The sequence below is a fragment of the Chlamydotis macqueenii genome, chromosome 15 (genome assembly GCF_036417535.1).
Source record: "Chlamydotis macqueenii isolate bChlMac1 chromosome 15, bChlMac1.mat, whole genome shotgun sequence".
Taxonomy (NCBI): Eukaryota; Metazoa; Chordata; class Aves; order Otidiformes; family Otididae; genus Chlamydotis; species Chlamydotis macqueenii.
The window spans coordinates 13,398,932-13,422,233 of record NC_141570.1 but is presented as its reverse complement, the minus strand read 5'-3'; the positions used below and the strand labels follow the sequence as shown (position 1 = coordinate 13,422,233).

The following is a 23,302-nucleotide window of genomic DNA, read 5'->3' as shown; positions in this document are numbered from 1 at the left end:
GCCGCAGCCCTGTTAAGCAAAGACAAGACGCATGGGCTCCATTCAGCTGCTCTGTTTTGTTTTAATCCAGTACAAAAGGACCAGGGCAGGGGCTGGGAGTTTTGTTTTGTTTTGTTTTGTTTTTTTTTACACAAAAATAAATACAGGGAGGGCGGTGCGGGGAGATGCCCAACCCCCTGCCCGCCCCACCCGCCGCCCGTGGGGCTCAGGTGTACTCGCAGAGGTGGCCGCAGCCGGCGGGGCAGTGGGAGCTGGTCTCCAGCCATTTCATGATGTGCTGGAGGTGGCCGCCGTGGCTGCAGCCCTGGCACCAGACGAAGAGCCCCTTCACGACGTGGTGGCAGACGGCGCACATGCTGGCGCACTGCCGGCACCTGCGCCGCAGAGAAGGGGGTGAGCGCCGGAACCCTCCCAAACGAAACGAGGGGAAACACCGGGGGAGCCCCAACCCCCTCCTCCCGCCCCTCTGGGGCTCCCCTCGGTGAGCGGCGCCAGGTCCCCGCCTCCTCGCCCCTCACCTGTCGCAGATCCAGCCCCTGTTGCTCATGGGCCGCTTGCAGTTGCTGCAGTTGACGTGCAGGGTGGTGGAGGCCTGGTTGAGGCAGTTGATGGCGCGGCACGTGCTCAGCTTGATCACCTCGTTGGAGATGTTCCAGAGCTGGAAGCGCTGCAGCAGGTCGATGTAGGACGTGTACCAGTGCTCCTGGGGATGGCCACAGACAGCTGAGCCCTGACACCCCCCCTGAAATCCCCTCCCCCAGGATCCCAGCCCCACGTCTCAAAGGCAGGATCCCATCACAGAATGGTTTGGGTGGGAAGGGACCTTCAAAGGCCACCCAGTCCAACCCCCCTGCCAGGAGCAGGGACATCCCCAACCAGATCAGGTTGCTCAGAGCCCCGGCCAACCTGGCCTGGAATGTTTCCAGGGATGGGGCATCCACCGCCTCGCTGGGCAACCTGGGCCAGGGTTCCACCACCCTCAGCGTAAAAAATTTCTTCCTTATATCCAATCTAAATCTACCTCCTCCTCGTTTAAAACCATTCCCCCTCATCCTGTCACAACAGACCCTACTAAAAAGTTGGGATACACCACCATCGTGTCGGGATACACCACCTCTGGGCCCCACCGCATCTCGTGGCGTTGCTGATCCCTGAAGGGAGGGTTCAGTCCCTACGCAGCCAGGAAGGGGCTTCCCGGGGTCCTACCTGGGTCTGCTCATCGATCTCCTTGCGGATGCGGTCTCCCAGCACGATGAGGACGGACACGGCCGTCTGCACGTCCCCCTGCTCGGCGTAGAAGAGGAGCGTGTTTCGCACGATGGGATTGAAGAAGTCGGAGGGCAGGCGGTTCTCGTAGAGCGAGTGGGAGATAGAGATGAGGGAGAAGGACTCCACGGGCGTCAGCGACACCGTCTCGGCCTCGTTGCCGCTGACGTGAGGGGAGTCGGCCTTGTCTTGCAGGTGGTCCAAGGCCGAGGGGTTGTCCACGATTTCGTGGCGCAGGGGGAAGGCTTCCTGGGGAAGGCTGTATTCCTGCTCTTCAGCTGCAAGGAGAGATCAGGAAAGAGGAGGGAAGGCCAGGAGAAAATCCAGCCGCGCGGCTGGGACAGGCAGCGCCTCGCAGCGCCAGCTGTGCGCTCACCGTGCGGGTTCTCGTGGTCCATCATGTACAGGTCGTCCTCATCCGCCTCCACATCTCCCAGCAGATAGTCCGCGGGGACATCGCTGCCCTCCGTCTCCTCGTTGTCTGCGTGCCCAGGGAGAAAGAAATCAGCTCGTCCCCCTCGGGAACACAGTCAGATCCACGTCCCCCGCGTCCTGCCCCAGCACGCCAGACGGCTCAGCTCCCCACGGCGGTCACGGTCCTGGCACCCGCAGCCACCGCTGTGGGGGTCACGGGGGTAAACCGTCCCTCCGCAACGCCCTGGGGCCCGGCGTGCTTCGCCTGGGGTCTGCAGCAGGTCCAATCACTCCAATTCACAGGATAAATTCAACGGTTTATCCCACATTGGGGCCATCGACAGCTGAGGAGGGAAGAGCCGCGGGAGCGGCACTGCGCCTGCCCCAGAAACCTCACCCTCGTTGTTGATCAGGGTGGAGGAGGAATCCATGAGGATGTTTTCCGCGCGGCTTTCTCCTTTGCTGCGGTCCAGTCTTGACTCGCTGCCCAGCCCAGAGGGGATGTCCTTCAGGTTAAAGCTGGGAAAGAAGCCCATTTTACCAGCCACAGAAGTTTACAGCCTCCCGACAGCCCGCAGGCAGGTCTCCCGTTGCAATCTGAACGGTGAAACGCGAGGCGCGGCGATTTCCCCGGGAGCACAAGCTGTGCCCACAATGTAACTCTAAAAATAAAGATGCCTTGCAATTGTTACACAGCCCTGGTGCCTCCACGCACGCGCCTCAACGGTGCCCGTAAAAGTCTCCTTAAAGGATTTCAGAGCGGAAACACCTCTCCGAACACCTCCCGTCACCTCAGAGAGGGGCAAACCGGAGCTGCCTCGCCCCAAGGTGCTTCACTGTTTGTTATGCGCCACCGGTCTCGGGCTTTGCGGAGACGGAGACGGCAAGGGAAGGGAACGGGGTTGAGGCAGAGCCCAGCTCTTCAGCTCGCCGCCTGCGGCGTTCCAGTCAGAGACAGACAGGGACCCGTCTGGACGCGGAGCTGGGTCAAGGACAGTGCTTTGTTTGATGTTATCCGAGCCTCTACCACTCACCCTGGGAAGCCGGCCCTGCAAGGTCTGACAGCTAATTTGGAGACCTCAGCCTCACTTTTATGTCATTGAGAAGAGGAAAAACAAGTTTTCCTGCTTCACCAGCCCACAACAGGGCTGTCCTCTCCCTTCGGAAGGCGGAGAACAATGACCTCTCCACACCACCAGCTTTGGCTCCAGGAGCAGGACAGGGGTTCTCCATCCCAGCCCTCGGTCGTAGTCGCCAATTAAATCACCGCCAAGACGGCAGCAGCCCCACTGCAGCCAGCTTCAAGCTTCATTTCAAGGAGGGAAGGGAGCAGCGCACAAGCTTGCACGGCTTGGGGCCGGGCTGGCCGCTCACTTCTCGCGCCCGCGCGGAAAATGGCTGCGTTCAAACAACGCCAGCCTGCAGGCCAGCGTGGCCCGAGGCTGGGGAGACCCATCCCCGCTCCCACCCTGCCACTCCAGACCGGCCGAGGAGCCGCCTCCACTCTCCTGCCGACGGAGCCGCCCCAGCCGGCGTGCCCCTTGCTGCGGCTCCGACATCCCTTACCTGTTCATGAGCGGGAGGGCGGCGCTGCCTTTCCCCATGCTGTGGTTGAGGTTGGCAGACGACACCGTGCCCAGGCTGGAATAGATGATTCGCAGCATCGTCCACGTTTGAGCCACCTGCACGAGAGACAGCCACGGTCAGACCTCAGAGAATCATGGAATCTTAAGGCTGGAAGAGCTCTCCAAGATCATCAAGTCCAACCATCAACCCAACACCCATGCCCACTAAACCACGTACCCGAGTGCCACGTCTACACGTTCCCTGAACGCCTGCAGGGATGGTGACTCCACCGCTGCCCTGGGCAGCCTGTTCCAGGGCCTGACCACTCTTCCAGTAAAGAAATGTTTCCTGATATCCAACCTAAACCTCCCCTGCTGCAACTTGAGGCCGTTTCATCCTATCACTTGTTACTTGGGAGATCAACCCTCACCTCGCTCCAGCCTCCTCTCAGGCAGCTGTAGAGAGCGATGAGGTCTCCCCTCAGCCTCCTCTTCTCCAGACTGAACAACCCCAGTTCCCTCAGCCGCTCCTCACGGGACTTGTGCTCCAGACCCCTCACCAGCTTCATCGCCCTTCTCTGGACGAGCTCCAGCACCTCAACACCCTTCTTGTGCTGAGGGGCCCAAAACTGCACACGGCATTCGAGGTGCAGCCCCACCAGTGCGGAGTACAGGGGCAGGATCACTGCCTGGTCCTGCTGGCCACACTGTTCCTGACACGAGCCGGGATGCTGTTGGCCGCCTTGGCCACCTGGGCACACTGCTGGCTCGATCCCCTCATCCAGATCATGGATAAAGACATTCAACAGAACTGGTCCCAGTACCGAGCCCCGGGGAACACCGCTTGTGACCGGCCGCCAACTGGATTGAACTCCGTTCACCACAACTCTCTGGGCTCGGCCACCAGCTGGGTTTTAACCCATCGCAGGGCGCACCCATCCAAGCCACGAGCCACCAGCTTCTCTAGGAGAACGCTGTGGGACACCTCGCCAGACTAAAAACAAGGCCGCGCGCAGCCAGGCGCCTGACCGCAAGCTCCCATCGTCGGCCGATCTAGAGAGCTGGGCAGGCTCGTGGTTTCTGGGCAAGGATCTCCACTTCCTGCAGGCAACAGCGCTACGGGTTTGGTGCCAGGCAGAGGCAGACCCGGGGACAGCCAGAGAGCTCGTAACACATCCCCACCTCACCCCGACAGCACCTTTCGAGCTCGGCACCTGGCCTAGGTCTCACCTGGTTGCGGTCCAAGCCCTTGGCCACCTTGGCGTTGTGGTCACAGAGCTCGGCCAGGGGCCTGCCGGCCAGCGCGTACTGCTTGGCGGTGTGCACGAACCAGTCCATGCTGCCGCTCTCCACGTCCGTCTCGAAGACGCTGAGGGCGCTGGAGGAGGAGATGTACTCGAACTGCTCCGTGGGGTCCAGCTTGCGCTTGAAGAAGATGGGGTGACGGCGGTCCCCAATGTAGGGCTTGCGGTTGGAGTCGGAGGAGATGAGGCTCTCCTTGGCGGCGAAGGCCAGGTCTCCGTAGAGGCTGTAGCACAGCCCCTCGGGGTTGGCCCGGTCGATGGGCTGGCTGGCGTCCTTGAAGATGTGCTGGTAGAGGGTACTGTCCTTGGAACCGGACAGGAGGAAATAGGGGTCATGGAGGTGACGCCAGACGATGCCCGTGGTGACATCCTTGTGCTCCTCGAACATGGCGGAGGGGATGAAGGGCCGCCGCACGTCCCAGACGTAGATGTTGTGGTCCACCATCATGGAGCAGGTGGCGATGTGGTGCTTGCACTCCGGCCGCCACTTCACCCGGGCCACGGAGGCGATGGTCTGCACGCAGTAGATCTCCTTCGCCCGCGTGGTGTTCATGTCCCACACCTTCACCATCTTATCCCGCCCGCCCGTCGCCAGCCAGCCCCTGGGAGAAGGATGGAGAGAGACGGTGAGACACCAGCCTGGGCCAGGATCCGCGCCCTCCTTTGCGCTCCCCTTTAAAACTCTGCGTCTCCAAACCGGACCGGTTCCCCTCAGCTCTGGTTTCCACTTGCAGGGACAGCAGAGAGGGGAAAAAGACCAGTTTAACGTATTTCAGCGCCTCTCTTGGCCCACGAGGTGCTGCAGTGCTGCAAGGCAGGGAGCGAGGAGCGACCTGCACGCCCCAACAGCTGTTTCCAGCCACAGCCCAACCTGCCCCGGGGAAAGGCAGGAGGAAACGCTGACGAAACGCAAGCGAGCGGCATCCCAGAGAGAGCAGCCGCGCAGCATCCATCCCCGAGCTGAGCACCGGAGAGAGAGGCTGCCCTGATGGAGAGGGCGAGACGGCAGCTTGCTACTCCCCACCATTAGCAATTAGCCTCAGGATCGCACGACTCGTCAGAAAAACCAACACCAAAACTCCCCAACACCCCCCAAAATCAAAGTAATAATTGCTCCCATCTTCTACCAACGGCCCAGCCCCTGACAAAAACAGCCAGGGTATCAGAGACCCTGCTTTCCCCCCTCAAAATGTCCCACCCCCATTTTTCAGGCCTCCCCGTGCACACCTGTCCTCCGGGTGCCAGTCGCAGCAGAAGACGGGCCCGTTGTGGGCCGTGAACATCCTCTCGTAGCGATCGGGCCGGCGGATGTCCCACAGCTGCACGTTGCCGTTCTCAAAGGTGGCGGCGAAGGTGAAGTAGTCCCGGATGCTGAACTGCACGTCGCGCACGCTCTCCGACTGGCCTGAGCGGGGACAGAAATCGAGATCCACTGGGACAAAGCTCCAGCAAAGATAAATCCCACTGGAAGAGTGTTCTGGTTTTACTTAGTGAGGGGCTACGCTGGCAGCTTCTGTAGGAAACTGCTGGAAGTTGTTTCCCCTTTGTCCAGTGGACTCGGCCGGGCCTAGGGCGGACCCGCTGCTGGACAAGGCCGAGCCAATTCGTAGCAGAATGTTCTGTGATAACGCCTCTGTGATAACGTATTTAAGAAAGGGAAAACAGAAAAAATAAAAAATAAAAAAAAAGAGGAAGATGTGAGGAAGCTGAGTGGAGGCAGAGAGGGGGAGGCGCGAGCCTTGCGGCCCTCACCCTCTGGCCTCCCGCCGGGCGGCGACTGGGCCCAACTCGGCCCGGCCCGGCTGCAAGGAGTGGAGAGGAGATGAGAAGTGAAGAGAATCTGAGAGGCGTCTGCCTGAGCCGATTGTGAAGAATTTCTGTGAGAGGAACGGCTGCAGACGCCAAGGTCAGTGCAGAAGGAGGGGGAGCAGTAATGCGGCTCCTGGCCAAGATTCCCCTGCAGCCTGTGGTGACGACCATGGTGGAGCAGGTTGTCCCCCTGCAGCCCATGGAGGTCCACGGAGGGGCAGAGATCCCCCTGCAGCCCGAGGAGGACCCCACACCGGGACAGGTGGGTGCCTGAAGGAGGCTGTGGCCCGTGGAGGGCCCGCTGGGACAGCTGTTCTAGAGGGACTGCACCCGTGGAAGAGATGACCCACGCCGGAGCAGTTCCACGAAGGACTGTGGCCCGTGGGAGGGACCCCACGCTGGAGCAGGGGAGGAATGCGAGGAGTTCTTCCCCCGACGATGACACAGCGGTGTAAAACAACGCGTGATGAACTGACCGCAACCCCCATTCCCTCTTCCCCCTGTGCTGCTCAGGAGGGGAAGGAGGCAGAGATAATGTTAAGCCCGGGAAGAGGGAGGAGTCGGGGGAGGTTTCTTGTTCTCTGTCTCGTTCTCCTGCTTTGGTTTTAGTAATAAATGAGCAGCTTTCACCATGCTGAGTCTGTTTTGCCCGTAACGGTGACTTCAAGGATTTCTCCCTGTCCTTATCTCAAACCTCGAGCCTTTTTCCTTATATCATCTCCCCCTCTTCTCTCAGAGGGTGGGGGGAGTGAGAGAGTGACTGCGTAGTCTGGCTCCGAGCGGGGCTGAACTACGACAAAGAGCCGTGGGGGCCACCAGCCCAGAGAGAAGGGGATGCAGCGAGCGATGTGGCCACCTTCCACCGCCTGCGCAGACTCAGCCCGCTACTGAGCGGCAACAAAAAAAAAAAAAAAGAAAAGAAAAAAAGCAGGAAAACCCCTCTCAGCTCCCTCCCTACCTGCTCCGGATGGAGCAAACCCTCCTCCCCACCACGGGGAACAGGCAAAGCCCCCAACCTCCGCCTCTCCCAGGGCAGAGGGGCGAAGAACGCCCCGCTTTCGTACCAGAGAAGGTGCTGACGGAATCCTTCTTGCGCAGGTCGAAGCATTTCATGTAGCCGTCCTGCGAGCCGCTGAGGAGCATGTAGACCTCGGTGGGGTGGAAGCAGACCTTGTTGACGGTGCGCTTGTGCTCGGTGAAGAGCTGGTCCTGCTTGTTGCGGGACGGTTTGCCCAGGTTCCAGGTGACCACCACGCCGTTGGTGGCGGCGGTGGCCAGCAGGTTCTCGTCCATCTGGTGCCAGACCACGTCGGCGCAGCTGAAGTTCAAGGAGGGTTTGCGGCCGACGCGGAGGTTTAGCTTCTCCACAAACTGCTCCTCCTCGATGGAGTAGATCTTGAAGATGTTGCGGCCGGCCACCACCACCTGGGCAGCGTCGCGGCACACGCTGATGGCGTTGGCGGGGGCGTCCAGGTGGCAGAACATGGTCCGTCCCGTCAGGGCGTTGCCCCCCAGGGCGGTGGTGACCCTGGCCATCTTCTCCATGGCCGTTCGCGGGGCGCACTCCCCTCTCCAGGAGCAGGCTCGGTGGCTGGCGTCCCCGCAGGCTGCATTCACGCTCGCGCGGCCGCCCCGCTCCACCTCAGCCAGCGCTGGGAAGGGACAGGCTCGGCTCCCGTCGCTCCTGGCAGGCCCAGGTGGCTTCGGCCGCGGTTTTTTGGGGGCCACATCAACGGGCTGCGGAGGCGAGAGGCCGCAGCCCCACCGGCCGCCTGCGAGGAGAGAGACGCAGCCCCGCGCCGGGCTTCTCCTCCCGCTGCCCCCTGTAAGTCCCTCTCAGGGAGTCCTTGAAAACCTTTTTTTGGGTTTCTTGTTCCCTCCTCGGTTTGACGCCCCCGAGACGCTCCGCCGACGCGGGCTGCTACGGGAGGTTGACTACGGCGACGTGGATGGAGGTGAGCGGCGGCTCCGGCGAGAGGCTGGGTGGAACGAGGCCGCGGTCGTCTCGGGGGGCGCTCCCTGCGCCCCGCAGCCCTGCAAACACCACAGACGGGGGTTCGCTCTGCTTCCGGAGCCGGGCGGAGCAGCCCTTCCCACCCCTGTCCCGTCCCAGGGTGCCAGGGGCCTGCAGCTGCTCTGGGGGAGCCCTGGGGCCAGCACGGGCTGCCCCTCACCCAGGCCCTCCTGCTCCTACACCCTTCCCTCGCCAGGAGCCCCAGGCCCCCTCGCACCCCACGTCCCCCCCTCCTCAGGGCACGATCCTGACCCACAGACCCCTCAGGGCCCCCTGAGAACCCGTTCCCACCCCCCGGGGCCCACTCCTGTACCTCAGAGTCCCCTCAAAGCCTCTCAGCTCCCCCCAGGGCCCCCTCCCACCCCACAGACCCCTCAGAGCCCCACAACCCCCCCAGGACCCTCTCCCACCCCATAAATCCCTCAGGGACCATTCTTGCTCCTCAGGGTCCCCTCAGAGCCCCTCAACCTCCCCAGGGTGCCCTTCCACCCCACAGACCCCTCAGGGCCCCCTCCTGTCCCCTCAGATCCTCCTCAGGGTCCCCTCCTGCCCCCCAGGGCCCCCTCCCACCCCACAGACCCCCCAGGGCCCCCTCCTGTCCCCTCAGATCCTCCTCAGGGTCCCCTCCTGCCCCCCAGGGCCCCCTCCCACCCCACAGACCCCTCAGGGCCCCCTCCTGTCCCCTCAGATCCTCCTCAGGGTCCCCTCCTGCCCCCCAGGGCCCCCTCCCACCCCACAGATCCCTCAGGGCCCCCTCCTGTCCCCTCAGATCCTCCTCAGGGCCCCCTCCTGCCCCCCAGGGCCCCCTCCCACCCCACAGACCCCCCAGGGCCCCCTCCTGTCCCCTCAGAGCCTCCTCAGGGTCCCCTCCTGCCCCCCAGGGCCCCCTCCCACCCCACAGACCCCTCAGGGCCCCCTCAGAACCCCGCAACCCCCCCCCAGGACCCTCTCCCACCCCATAAATCCCTCAGGGACCATTCTTGCTCCTCAGGGTCCCCTCAGAGCCCCTCAACCTCCCCAGGGTGCCCTTCGACCCCACAGATCCCTCAGGGCCCCCTCCTGTCCCCTCAGAGCCTCCTCAGGGCCCCCTCCTGCCCCCCAGGACCCCCTCCCACCCCACAGATCCCTCAGGGCCCCCTCCTGTCCCCTCAGATCCTCCTCAGGGTCCCCTCCTGCCCCCCAGGGCCCCCTCCCACCCCACAGACCCCTCAGGGCCCCCTCAGAACCCCGCAACCACCCCCCCAGGACCCTCTCCCACCCCATAAATCCCTCAGGGACCATTCTTGCTCCTCAGGGTCCCCTCAGAGCCCCTCAACCTCCCCAGGGTGCCCTTCCACCCCACAGATCCCTCAGGGCCCCCTCCTGTCCCCTCAGATTCTCCTCAGGGCCCCCTCCTGCCCCCCAGGGCCCCCTCCCACCCCACAGACCCCCCAGGGCCCCCTCCTGTCCCCTCAGATCCTCCTCAGGGTCCCCTCCTGCCCCCCAGGGCCCCCTCCCACCCCACAGACCCCTCAGGGCCCCCTCAGAACCCCGCAACACCCCCCCCGGAACCCTCTCCCACCCCATAAATCCCTCAGGGACCATTCTTGCTCCTCAGGGTCCCCTCAGAGCCCCTCAGTCCCCCAGGGCCCCCTCCCACCCCACAGACCCCCGTCCTGTCCCCTCAGAGCCTCCTCAGGACCCCCTCCCACCCCACAGACCCCTCAGCGCCCCCTCCTGCACCCCAGCCCCGTACCGATCCCGCTGCAGCCCCGCCCCGGCAGTTCGGGCCCAGCAGGCCCCGCCGGCACGGAAACCGGTACCTGGCCCCGCCCCCTTCCGCCGAGCGCCCCACCCACGCCCCGCCCCCAGGAGGCGCTCCCCCCCCCGGGCTGGCCACGCCCCTCCGGAGTTAAGCCCCGCCCCCTCGGGTCCGGTCGCGGCACGGAGAGGGGGAGCGCTGGGGCGGGGCGGGGAGCGAGGGGGAAAATGGGGGTGCGGGGGGGTGTGGGGTGCAGTGTGGTGGGGGTGAGGGGGAGATGGGGGGTCGGGCGGTGCAAGGAGGAAATTAGGGTGTCGGGGATGTGGGGTGCAGTGGGGTGGGGGTGCTGGGGGGACACGGGGTGTAGTGGGGGGGGAAGTGGAGGTGCAAGGAGGAAATTAGGGTGTCGGGGATGTGGGGTGCAGTGGGGTGGGGGTGCTGCGGGGACACGGGGTGCAGTGGAGGGGAAGTGGAGGTGCGGGGGGCATGTGGGGTGAGTTAAGGGTGCTGGGGAGATGGGGGTGCATTGGGGGGGTTGGGGTGCACGGGGAAATGGGGGTGCCAGAGGGGATATGAGGTGAATTGGGGTGGGGGTGCGGGGGAGATAGGGGTGCGGGGGGGAAGTGGGGGTGCAAGGAGGAAATTAGGGTGCCGGGGGGATATGGGGTACCCTGGTGTTGGGGTGCGTGGGGGGTGGAAATGGGAGTGTGGGGGGGGATATGGGGTGAATTAGGGGTTCTGGGGAGATGGAGGTACATTGGGGGGGTTGGGGTGCAGGGGGAAATGGGGGTGCCAGAGGGGATATGGGGTGCAGTAGGGTGGGGTGTCGGGCAGCTATGGGGTGCAGGGGGAGGTGGGGGTGCAGGGTGAGAATAGGGGTGTCAGGGGGGATATGGGGTGAACTGGGGTGGGAGTGCTGGGGAAATGGGGGATCTTGGGGGGAAGGGGGTGCAGGGAGGAGATTAGGGTGTCAGGGGGGTATGGGGTGCAGTGGAGTGGGGGTGCTGGGGGGACGTGGGGTGCAGTGTGGGGGAAAAATGGGGGTGTCGGGGGGATATGGGGTGAATTGGGGGTGGGGTGCTGGGAGATGGGGATACAGGGGGGTGGGGGTGCAGAGGGGGAAATTAGGGTGTCAGGGGGTTGGGTGCAGTGGGGTTGGGTATGCTGGGGAGGTACGGGGTGCTGTGGAGGATAAGGGTGCAGGGGGGGAAATGGGGGTGTTGGGGGGATATGGGGTGCACTGGGGATATAGGGATGCACTGGGGGGTTTGGGGGTGCGCTGGGCTGTGGGGAGCACTGGGGTTTAGGGGTGGGTGGCTGTCCAGGGAGATACAGGGTTACACGAGGGGATGGGGGTGCAGGGGGTGGGGGTGCACTGGGGGGGGTTGGAGGTGCACTGGGGGGTTTGGGGGTGACTGGGGGGACATGGGGGCACACTGCCATGGAGGGGCATGGTGGGAAGAGGGGACACCCCAGCCCGGGGCTGTGGTTGTGCCGTACGACGGTCACTGACACGAGTTGGGTGGGGGGACCCTCGTGTGCCGCCGCCCTGCTTGTCCCCGGCCCCTGGCACCCGTGTCCCATGGGCACCTCGCGGCAGCACGCCGGTGGCTTTAGGGGTGCGGGCAGCCCCAGCGCTGCCACTCCAAACCCCCTTCCAGGGCCACGAGGGTCCTGGTGCCATTTTGGGGCCGGAAAGAGGCGTTTGGGACAAAGGAGGGAGCGCAGGCAGCGAGTGGTGGCAGCAGTTCCTTCCCGGCCGGTACAAAGGCAAAACAACCCGAAAGCGTGTCCGTGTCCGTGTCCATGTCCGTGCCCGTGTCCGTGCCCACGCTCCTCCCAGGGCCGCGGAAGCAGCCGGGGTGACAGCGGGTGATGCCTCGGGGCCGGCCACCGAGCCCCCTCCCCGTGGGCACCCCGCCGCCGTCGCCCGGCTCAACCCCGGCTTGGCCCAGCCCGGGGGTCCCCGTTGCCCCCCGCTTGCTGTCAGGGTAATGGCTTTTCCAGCTGGAAGAGCGGTGGCCGCGTGTCCTGAGGTGCCACCTCCCGCCTTCGCTCCGCGTCCCCGGTGTCCCCGCGGTGGCCCTGGTCCCAGCCGAGAGGGGATGCTTGGTGGGATGGGGGCGAAGGCATACGGAGGGGTCAAGTGGGGGCTGTCACTTGTCACCGTGTCCCCCCCGGGTACCCCAGAGCCTGCCGTAGCACGAGACTGAAGCGAGCGAGCATGCGAGGATGGCGGGCGGAGGAAAACATCCCATCGACCGGGAGAAAGCGCCGGGCACCCCAAGGGTACCGCTGGGGGCTGGGGAGGGGTACGCGGCACAGCAGGGGCGGCTCGGTGACCCCGCTCCGGGGTGGGGACCCATCCGGCCTCCGCCGTCACCCACGGGAGTGAAAAATCAAGCATCCTCCTCTCGCCCATCCTTTGGTCCCCAGGGAGCATCCTTGGCGTTGGCCGAGGCGGGGGAGCAGGACGCGGCCGGAGTGGGGTGATGCCGCCAAAGAGGGTGATGCCGCCGTCGCCTTCCCACTTTGGGTTTCCGTGATGTCTGTTTGTCCATCCGGAACGGGTCGGCGGGACACCGGGAGGGGGACGAGTGATGGTGGCGGCGCGGGACGGGGAATTTACAAGGTACCCAGGGTGGGGCTCCGGCGAGGGGCGACGCCGTCCCCCATCTCCCCTCCAGACCCCCCGCATCCCTCCGGGGACGTCGATGCCGGGGCAGCGTCCGAGGTTGGTTTTCTCGTTCCGGCGTCTTTCTCATTCCGAACGGAAAGAAATGGGGGTGGGCGACGTCAAGACGGAGCGGCGGCGGCGGCGGCGGGGCAGGCGCGGGAACGGGATGGCAGGGTCGGGCGCTACTCGATGACCATGCAGCACGGGAGGTGCTGGGAGAAGTACTTGAAGAGCTCCGGGGTGGCCCCGGGGCAGTTGGTGAGCTCCAGCTCCTCCAGCTCCTGCAGCTGCACCAGCCCCGACAGCCCCGTGGTGGTCAGCAAGGGGCAGCCTGTGAGTATATGAGGGTGCACCGTCACCCCAAAGCACCAGCACCCCAAAACCCAGCATCCCAAAAAATACCAGCGTCCCCCCCAAAAAACAGCATCCCAAAACCCAGTACCCAAAACACAGCAGCACCCTAAAACCCAGCACACCAAACCACCAGCACCCCAAAACACCAGCATCCCCAAAGACACCAGCACCCCAAAACACCAGTATCCCAAAACCCAACACCCCCAAAATACCAGCACCTCCAATATACTAGCACCCCAAAATACCAGCATCCCAAAACCCAGTATTCCCAAAAAACCCAGCGCCCAAAACACACCAGCACCCCAAAACCCAGCACACCAAACCACCAGCATCCCAAAATAAACAGCACCCCAAAACCTAGCACCCCAAACCCCAGGCACAGACCCCTCCCTAGGGAGCTGGGCTGGGTGCAGGGGCCCAAACAGTTTGGGGGTGCGGGAGCTGTGCCATGCTGGGGAGGGGGGTGGCTGGCTGTCCCCAGGGCTGTCCCTGTCCCCACATCCAGGCCCCCCCGCCCCATGGGGCCCCTGCCACCTCATCCCGGGGAGCGGGGCGGGGGTCTCACCGGCCAGCGAGAGGAGGCGCAGGCTGCCCATGCTCAGGAGGTGCTTGAGCCCAAAATCCTGCACCTGGAAAAGAACACGGAATGGGAGCTGGGGGGTGTAACCAGGGGGGTCCACAGGGGGGCGACTGCCACGGCACTGGGGACTCAGCATCGCCGAGGCTGGGTGCAGGGGCAGGATGTTAGGGCAGGGTGCTGGGTGCAGGATGCTGGAGCAGGGTGCAAGTTGTTGGGTGCCGGAGCAGGGTGCTGGGTGCAGGGGCAGGGTGCTGGGTGCAGGATGCTGGGTGCAGGGGCAGGGTGCTGGGTGCAGGATGCTGGACCAGGGTGCAGGTTGTTGGGTGCAGGATGCTGGGTGCAGGATGCTGGAGCAGGGTGCAGGGGCAGGGTGCTGGGTACAGGGTGCTGGGTGCCGGAGCAGGGTGCAGGGTGCAGGGCCAGAGTGCTGGGTGCAGGGTACTGGAGCAGGATGCTGGACCAGGGTGCAGGGTGCAGGGTGCAGGGGCAGGGTGCTGGGGGCAGGGTACTGGAGCAGGGTGCTGGGTGCAGGGGCAGGGTGCTGGGGGCAGGGTACTGGAGCAGGGTGCTGGGTGCAGGGTGCTGGGTGCCGGAGCTGCATCCTGCTGAGCTCACAGGAGCTTCCCATCCCTTTCCTGCTTCCCAGCACCCGGTCGCGGGGGCTCCAGCCGGCCCAGGGTGCCCACCCAGAGCTGGTGGCCCATCCTCAGGGCGGTGCCAGCCGGGATGGGCGCGGCCGTGTTCCCCCACCTACCTGGCAGCACCAGCGCAGGTAGAGGCTCCGCAGGGACGACATGGTGGACAGGTAGCTGAGCCCGGTGTCGGTGATCCGCACGCACCTGCCGGGGACGCGAGGTGTCAGGGATGGCCAGGAGTGGGGCACCCATCAGTGTCCCCAGACCGTGGCCTCCACGCTGCACCCACTGCCTCCAGAATGGCTCAGCATGGCATGGCACGGCATGGCATTGCTCCGCGTGGGTCGGCATGGCTCAGCGTAGCATGACATGGCATGGCATGGCATGGCATGATGCAGCATTTGGCATGGCTTGACATGGCATGGCTTGACATGACATGGCATGGCATGGCATGGCTCAGCATGATGCGGCGTGGCTCGGCATGGCTTAACATGACATGGCTTGACATGACATGGCTTGGCATGGCATGGTATGGCTCAGCATGACGCAGCATGGCTTGGCATGGCACGCCTCGGCCCAGCCTCATACCTGTCGAGCACCAGCTCCTCCAGCTTGTGTAGGTCGCAGGCGATGTACTCCAGGGCCATGTCGGTGATGCGGGGGCACCAGGAAAGGTCGAGGCTGCGCAACTTCCGCAAGTTCTCGGCCACCAGCTCCACACCGTCATCTGTCACCTTGGAGCAGCCCGAGAGGCTGAGGACGCTCAGGTTGGGCAGGCTGTGGACCATGTTGACCACGCCGTGGTTGGTGATCTCCCAGCAGGAGTTGAGGCGGAGGGTGTGGGTGGTGTAGCCTTGCTTGGCGGTGAAGTAGGCGAGCGCCGTGTCCGTCACGTGGTAGGCTTGCAGGTTGAGCTCGGTGAGGTTGGGCAGGAGCTGCGAGATGGCGGCGATGGCGTCGTCGGCCACGTTGATGCAGTCGCTGACGCTCAGTGCCGTGATGCGGGCGTTGAGGCTGGACCACAGCCCGGCCTCCGTGAAGTCGTTGCAGCCTGACAGCTCCAGCCGCACCACGCCCTGCATCTGCTCCAGCATCACCTGGAGAGAAGCAGGGGGTCAGGGCATGGTGGGCACCACTGGCTGCCCCGCGCAGCCCCACGCCCCCGCCCTGGGATGCGGCCACGGAGCAGCTGGTGCTGTGCTTGGTTATGGCACGGGACAGGGGACCTCAGCAGGGACCTTGCCCCATGCAGGACCATGGGTCACCCCATGTCCATCTGACCCACATCCCCCTGCCCAGTAGACCCCCCTTGCTGGGGAGCAGCCAGCCAAACAGTGGCCAGTGAAAGCTCTGCCCCATGCCCGTGTCCTCAGGGCCACCGGGAAGGACTCGCTGTTGCCACGTCTCCTCCACCCTGGCCACCTTGCCGGAGTCACCTACCTCCAACCCCGCGTCCGTGATGGTTGACCTCTTAAGGCTCATGGACTTGACCCCCTTCTTGGAGAGGGGGTAGTTGTCAATGAACTCACAAATGTCCAGGTCGGAGACGCCCACGAGGCAGAAGCCGTCGAAGCCGCGGATGGCGAAGCCCTGCAGGCTGACGAACTCTTTCTCACCGCCGGGCAGGACGTTGTAGAGCTCTTTGGTGTGCAAGACGGGCGTCAAGCCCACCCAGAACTTGGGTTGGTAGAGCACCCGCCGCCACGCCTTGCACACCTGCGCCAGCACGCACTTCTCACACGCCGAAAAGTACCAGAACAGGCGGTTGAGGATCTTCTCGTCCACCGCCAGCTGCCTTTCCGAGGGCGAGCCGGGCAGCCGCTCCGGCGAGGGCTGCTCCGAGCTTTCGCTCGTGTTCAGTCCCACCAAGGAAGCGCCGGGAGGGGAGGACACGCCGGCCAGAGTGGCCAAGGAGAGCGGGGAGGCCAGGCTGGGGATGGGCAGGTCGCTGCGGTGGGCTAAGGCTGGGCTGAGGATGGCAGGCACGGAGGAAGGCTGGCACAGGCGGTTCTTCACGGCGGGGGTGCCTTTGGTGATGCTGGCGGAGCCGAGGCCGTTGGGTTGCGTGGGGATCTTCACCAGTCCATTGCGGGGCAAACATGGGGGCTTGGTGTCACCGTTTCTCGGGTTCGACATCTTCCCCAGGTCTCTCTGCAACACAGCGGGGTGGGCTGAGGGGCTGCCGGAGGGCTGGGGGGGTGTCGTGGCGCTGCGGGACCCTACTGAAGAGTCTCTCCCCACCTTTCCCATCAGCCCCTTTAGGCCCTGGGAGGCCACGATGAGGTCTCCCCGGAGCCTCCTCTTCTCCGGGCTGAACTCAGCCTGTCCCCACAGGAGAGGTGCTCTAGCCCCCTGCTCATTTTTGCAGAGCGGAGCCGCCCGCGCTCACCGTGCCAGCCCCACGCTTGGCGACGAGCCTCTGCCGGCCCCGAGCCTCGCGGCAGCCGGGCGGCACCCAGGCAAACCAGGCCAATAAATATTTCAGCGGCAGCAAGGCTGGCTTTCCGACGGCCCCGCCATCCATTATTCAAAGCGTTTCCCTCTATAAATATGGAGATGAATAATTGATGGGGGCTCAGGACCCTCTCTGTTGCCGGCTCCCCCCAGACGCAAGATAAATGCGAGGCGAATTTTTCAGCCGCTTGATTTGGGATGGAGACGGGCAGACCCTGACGGAGGGGCATCGAGGTGGGGAGCATCCTGGCCGGCAGCGTTGGTGGCCCGGCTCCATGGGCTCTGAGGATGCTCTGTGCACCCCAGCCTGGAGCCTCGATCCCCAGTGTCCCCAGCCCATGGCTTTCACCCTCACTTCACCCAGCCCTCCCAGCGCAGCCGGCAAACCCCACATCTCCCAGGGACGCCCTCCCGGCGCAACGGGGCCGCGGGATGGGGTTGGTGGGGAGCTGCTGAAACCTCTTTGGCTGCACGAGCGGCACCACGGCGCACCGGCCCGGTGACAGCGGCGCCACGAGAGCCCAGCCTCTGGGGATGAGCACAGACAGTCTGACGCCGCTCCCCGCTCAGATGCAGCCTCCGCTGCTTCCGACGCTTGGGCACGCGTTAAATTTGCTCGAAAGCAGGAGAAGAGGAGGGGAAAGAAGGGAGAAACTTAAAACCAGCGGTTGGGTGCTTGGCAGCAATTAGGGAAGCAACCAGAACGCGCACCAGGATGTCTGACACAGCCCTACAGCACGAATCCCAACAGATAATTACCAGGCGGCACGGAAAGGCCGTCGCTCCGGCACAGAGCCCGCAGCCGGAGCCGTTCGGCACACCGGCTGTCCTCAGGGAGAGGGCAGGTGGTGGCAGAAGGGCAGCCCGGGGCCTCGTGAGGCCGAGGGGACAGTGGCGGGAGGAGACAGACGCTGACAAGTCGCCGGGCTGAAACGCAGCCAGCGGGAAGCGTTGGCAACGGTTACAACCGGCTCAGACCTCGGCTGGTGCCCGAGGCCGGGCTCATGGCGGGGCTGAGCGGACTCAGCAGCTTTCCCAGTCCTGCCTTGGAAAGCTGAGCCAGTTCCCCCACTGCCCCGGGGCGCTGAGGCCGCCTGGCTGGCTGACAGAAATCCCAAACCGTGAATGAATTGGGAAGTTGCTTCAAATAGAAGGAGGGCCGGAGATTCGGCCCTTCTGGGAAGAGGCAGGCTCCAGGCAGCGGCGGCGGGAGGCTGGCCGTGCACAGGCGTGTCTCTCCGGGGAAATGAGCAGGCAAGGATTTGGGGGTTCCTAGCCACTCCGAAAGGAGCAGAAGGGGGAGGACACCAGCATGGAGAGGGTGGGCTGTGGGAACAGACTGGGGAGGGGGGCAGGTCCCGTAACCACTCTCTCTGTCTCTAGTGCTGTGGGGCAGCGCTGGGATCTGCCCTCCTCTACGGCAGGAAAGCCCCCGCCTGCAGCCAAGCAGCCCCCCAGGGTCCCACGGCCCAGGGCTGAGGCTGCGTTGCTCCGACCTGTGAAGCACCAGCGCTGCATCCCACGGGGATGAGAGCTGCTGTGTGCTGGGACAGCCGGCGTGCACCTTGCCCCTCCAACCCACCGAGACCCTCTGATGCACCAGCAGCTCTGTGAGCACCTCCATAAGATTTTTAGTCACCCCAAAACAGCAGGAGAGCAGACATCTGGCCTTTGCTCCTCTCCCCGTTATCCCACTCTTTGCCGATTGTGTGACTGGACCAACCACAAGGACGCCAAAAGGAGAGTCCAGCACTTGGTATGACCATCCTTACTCTGGGATCCCACACGAAGGGCCTAGCGAAACAACTTCCCCCAGCAACCCCCCTCCACTCTCACAGGCCCCACGTCACGGGGGAAGTGTCTGCCAGCAGTGGAGTGCCAGCTCCTGATCCACGGTGGGAGGAAACCTGACAAAAGCAAAGGGCAAAGTCTTTTAGTCTCCTGAATTCACACCAGGGTGCACATTTCACAGGGAACGTCATTAGCAGAGAAGTCACTCCATTCATGAGGGTTTTGTCATCCACAACAAGCGATGAGGCAGTGGTGGGGGGTGGATTTGACGCAGGAAGAGAGGAGAAAGAAGGGGGTCGAAGAGCTTGTCACTACAAACATTACACAGACGATGAAGATGCTGAGAAGAATAGGACGAAAGCTACCAGGAAAATAGTTTGCCCAAGTTGCTGGTGAGTTTACTATGTGAAGAGGGATGAGTCCCTCAAGAGATGGGCAGGATGGTCAATCACCCCATTAGTGCCACCCCTGTGTGGCACTTGCTGGAAGACCCCAGGCCGTGGCAGACAAGATGTGCCGGGTCGGACTGTCATCCCGCTGCAGCCAGGCTCAAGGGCGAGCGCTGGACTTTGGAGACTACCAAGGACTCTGGGCCAGCCGAGCTGGGAGGCCACTGGAGACCCCGGACTGGCCAGGCATGGGAGACAGCGGTGCCCGGCCCCGCTCACCGGGCAGGCCCCTTCAGCACCGCGGCCAGCGGCCAGCCCCCGTTCAGCACCGCGGACAGCGACACGCCGCCGTTCAGTACCATGGACAGCGACCCGGCCTCCTCGGGGCCGCGCCACCCTACGAGGGCATCTCGTGAACGTGTCCCCGCGGGACCCCCCCGCCTCTTTGACCCCCCGAGAGGATCCGCTCCTGCCCAGCCAGATCCCTGCAAGGATCCGCTCTTGACTCGCCAGATCCCTGTGGGTACCCACTCTTGCCCCACCAGGTCCCCGTGAGATCCTACTGTCGCCCCCCCCCGGGTCCCTGCAGCCCCCACGCCTGCCCCACCAGCCCGCCGTAAAGCCCCATTACTGCCCTGCCAGAATCCAAGGCTGCCGCAAAATTATTTCTTGTAGAGCCACCGCTTCGGTGACAGAGCGCCGCTTGGCAACAAGCAGCCATCGCTCACGGCTTCCTGCACGCACACACACACACGCACGCACGTGCGCACGCACACACATAAACATGTGCACATCCAGACACACACATGGACGCACATTCAACCGCCCCACTGGAGCCCCGGGAGCTGGTGGATGCACCTTGCATGAGCCCCGGCGTTCAGCTGCGCATCGCCACGCGCGCGCACACACACACACACACACACACGCAAACGGAGGCAAGCGCATGCACGCGCGCCCAGGCGGAGGGTTGCATCAGCTGAATTCATTAGCCCGTCTATTTTTACTAATGCAGCAAATCAAGTTGCTCTACAGGCGGAGAAAACACACCCAAGACACAGCGCCGTGGCAGAGCGCGCAGCCAAGGCTTTTGTCCAGCGCTCCCGTGGGTAACGGCTCCCCGGGACCCCATGGGCTCTACGCGACAGCCCCAAGCAGCAGCAATGCTTTAGGGGGGGCTGAACCTGCCGACCGAAGCCTGTGGCACTCATAAAGACACCCCACCGCACAAATCACCTTCCTCAGCAGCACGAGCTGCCTCCTGCTCCCATCCCATCGGGTCAGACCGCTGACCATGCTGTCGGCAGGCAGAGGGGTGTATGACTGCCGGCCTCCGAGGCCGAGGCCTTGGGTCACCCCGGTGATGCAGAGGAGCAGAGGTGGAGGGGCAGCGGTTGTGTTTGGGTAGAAGCTGCCTGTACACGTGCCCATGCGTGCGTGCGCACGGATCAGCGCTGCCGGGCTCGGGACCGGGAGGCAGGCTCAGAGCGCGGCTCCCAACTCGACGCTACGCATTCACCTGCTGCGCAAGCCGGGGAATTGGCAGTGAGGAAGGGCCCCGCCGCGGCACCTGGCCCCAGAGACATGCCGTTTGTGTGATGGGAGCCGGGAAATTCCTTCCTGGGATTACCCTGAGAGCTCCTCGGGAGACCGGAGGGCTGAGAGCAGCTCTCCTGCTTCCTTGTTGGCTCCCAACGATGCCCAAGAGCTTGTTCCACCTCGCAGCGGACAAAGAGGCTCAGGAGGGGCTGGGAAAAGAACTGTTTTGAGTTTGGTGGGCTGGTGAATCCCTCGCTGGGGTTCAGCAGAGCTCTCATGATAGGAACCCCTCAGCACTGCTTCCCCCCAGGTCCCACAGCCTTTCTGAAGGGCAAGAGCCAGGGCTGGGCTGTGTGGGGCCGTCCCAGCGCCCAGGGAGCCGGGGAAATGCCAGCTGAGGTGCCAAAGCCAAGCTCTGCTCAGCTCCCCACCGCTTTCCACGTAGATGAGAGAACAGCTCGCGTCTGGGGGCGCAGGGTGCTCCTGTCCCCCCTCAGCATGGGGGGAGTTGTAGGGAGGAGGCAGAGCTCCAGGCCCCCAGCAAAACTTCCCTGCCACGGGCAGTGGGGTCCCATCTGGCCACTGCAAGCCCTTCCCGCAGCGGCACTTGTCTTCTCCGCCAAGACCCAAATCTCCCAAAGACACCGTGCCCTGACCTCGCTCCCCGTCCCCAGCAGCCCCATGTCCCCCAGGACCCCAACGAGCTGCCCTGGGCCCGTCTCCTCTGGACATCCCATCCCTTGCACTGTGGGAGGATGCTCACACTTCAGCCAAGCTTCACCCCATTCCCCACTGACCCCAGTGAGGGGAAGAGGGAGCAGCTCCTCTTTTCCGGATTCCGGCCTGGCCTCCCCTCACCGCAAGCCCCGTCGCTACTCCTGGCCAGGAGCTGGGCACAAGTCACACCTCCAGTGAGGAGAAACCCTGAAGAAACGGCTTCTGCCTACCTGCACCCTCCCCAAACCGCTTGCCCCATCAGCCCCAGCCCCTTCCTCCACCCAGCGAATGCGGTCGGTCCCATGGCGGGTGGGCAGAGGGTTGGCGGGGGTGGGATGCTGCCGAAAAAGCCCCACGCGCCTCTCCCGCTCCCTCCCACGCCATCAGCGCCCACTCGCAGCCCGAGTCTCCTTTTCCTTTCTCCAGGCACTGCTCCATCCATGCAGGCACCACGGGGAGCAACAGGCCGTGGCTTGGAGCTGGGGAAACCGAGGCACGGGCAAAGTGTTCCCGATCCGGCCTCCCTTCTCCGACCTGGAGCGTGCCCGTGTCCCCTGTGGGATGGCCAACGCCGAGGTGACCCCACTGAAGGGGACGAGGGGACCCTTTCCCCAATCCTGCCTTCCCGCCTGGCCCGGGAGCTGGATGTGGGGAGGCGAGGGGTTCCCAGCGCCACGCACGCTCATCCCGTCGCCGCTGGCACCAGCGAGGAGAGCAGGCCCGGCGGACAGCAGCGGGATCGATGTGGGGGAAGCCAGCTCGGGGAAAAATAGATATCGAGCTCATTAAAAATGGATGCTGGAGCGAGTCCTCCCCGCTCCGAAGCCACCTCCCTCCCTTTTCCTGGGAGCTGGAGTGAAATCAGCAGGAGGGGTGATGCCTCCCCCACTCTGTGCCCGCTGCTCCCACCCTGCCGCGTGCCAGGACCCCCCAGGTGCTGTGGAGGAGGCCTGAGACCCCCAGGGTGGAGGGCGGGCATGGAGGAGGGCCCATGGCAGGAGCATCCTTGCCACAGGGATTGCCACGCTCCGGCCTTTGCTGCCCGAGTGTCACCGCATCCCGCCGGGGGATGTCCCAGAGACCCCCTGGCCCAGCGCCCCACGGCACCCCCAGACCCCCACCCGGCTGAGGTGGTTGGGGTCTGTGCCTGGCTCCTGCTACAACCCCGTGCCTCAGTTTCCCCCGTCATCCAGCCCGGCCTGCCCCAGCCCTTCCATGGGGCTCAGCCTGCCCACCCGGGCGTCGCACGCAGACCCCTCCACCCGTCCCAAATCCCTGCCCCACTGAAACAACCTGCACCCCCTCACTCCTTCCCTGGGCTGCTGGGGGTGGGGGTGTGTTCCCTGGCCCCACGCTCCGTGGCACCCCGCTGTGGAGCTCAGCCCCATCCTGCGTGGGGCCTTCTCCTTCCTCCATGCCCCCAAAACCCTCAGCCCAAAGCACCCCGCTACCCACTCGACCCCCCCCCCACTCCTCCCTGCCCTTACCCACCCGGTGATGCCCGACCAGGCTGGAAGGAGGCGGGGTGGGGGGCATCATCTTATCCCCCCAGCATCCTCCCAGTCCCCAAACTGGGGTCGGGGTGGGGGGACAGACCACCATCGCCGCTTGAGCTACCGAGAGCCCCGGGACCGGGTTGGCTCCGTCGCCGTTATATAACGCGGCTCCATGATGCGGGATGCGGCGGGGGGGGGTTGCAGTGCCGGTGCCGATGCCGGTGCCGGATAAACCGGCACCGGCACCGGCGTCGGCACCGGCACCGGCTTTGTGTTGTAAAAAGGTTTTTCCGAGCGGCTCTTACCTCCAGCAGCGTCTCCCGAAGCTCATGCCATGCCTTGTGCCCGTCCTCTCTTGGATGCAGCGAAAAAAAAAAAAAAACACAAAAAAAAAACCACAAAAAAAAAAACCAAACAAAAAAGAAAACCCCAAAAAACCACCAACCACACCGGGAGGAAAACCGGGAGAAAAACCTCCTGCCAAAAAAATCGCCGTTGGGAAAAAAAAAGGAAAAAAAAAAAAAAAAAAAAAAAGGGGGCCGGCCCCCGCCCCAACCTCG

General features: G+C 64.1%; 2 protein-coding genes across 2 annotated transcripts; both read right to left on the bottom strand.

The window, feature by feature from the left end:
- Positions 1-37: 37 nt before the first annotated feature.
- WDR24 (WD repeat domain 24) lies at positions 38-8,412 on the bottom strand. Its single transcript, XM_086760081.1, has 9 exons — positions 7,423-8,412; positions 5,777-5,954; positions 4,476-5,151; positions 3,247-3,362; positions 2,078-2,199; positions 1,643-1,747; positions 1,207-1,544; positions 519-703; positions 38-374 (listed from the first exon to the last, which is right to left on the bottom strand). The coding sequence occupies exons 1-9, from the start codon at positions 7,901-7,903 to the stop codon at positions 206-208; spliced, it is 2,370 nt and encodes a 789-aa protein (XP_086616207.1). The 5' UTR covers positions 7,904-8,412; the 3' UTR covers positions 38-205.
- Positions 8,413-11,849: 3,437 nt separating this feature from the next.
- Positions 11,850-23,249, bottom strand: FBXL16 (F-box and leucine rich repeat protein 16). Its single transcript, XM_086759811.1, has 6 exons — positions 23,048-23,249; positions 15,800-16,510; positions 14,948-15,456; positions 14,479-14,563; positions 13,710-13,773; positions 11,850-13,121 (listed from the first exon to the last, which is right to left on the bottom strand). The coding sequence occupies exons 2-6, from the start codon at positions 16,493-16,495 to the stop codon at positions 12,973-12,975; spliced, it is 1,503 nt and encodes a 500-aa protein (XP_086615937.1). The 5' UTR covers positions 16,496-16,510; positions 23,048-23,249; the 3' UTR covers positions 11,850-12,972.
- Between the last annotated feature and the right edge of the window lie 53 nt (positions 23,250-23,302).

Coding starts and splice junctions, on each gene's coding strand:
- FBXL16 (XM_086759811.1), bottom strand. CDS start 16,495: ATGTCGAACCCGAGAAACGGTGACACCAAGCCCCCATGTTTGCCCCGC. Junction 15,457..15,799: donor TCACGGACGCGGGGTTGGAG/GTAGGTGACTCC, acceptor GCTTCTCTCCAG/GTGATGCTGGAGCAGATGCA. Junction 14,564..14,947: donor GAGGAGCTGGTGCTCGACAG/GTATGAGGCTGG, acceptor CGTCCCCGGCAG/GTGCGTGCGGATCACCGACA.
- WDR24 (XM_086760081.1), bottom strand. CDS start 7,903: ATGGAGAAGATGGCCAGGGTCACCACCGCCCTGGGGGGCAACGCCCTG. Junction 5,955..7,422: donor TTCCGTCAGCACCTTCTCTG/GTACGAAAGCGG, acceptor GTCCCCGCTCAG/GCCAGTCGGAGAGCGTGCGC. Junction 2,200..3,246: donor GCCCTCCCGCTCATGAACAG/GTAAGGGATGTC, acceptor CTTCTTTCCCAG/CTTTAACCTGAAGGACATCC.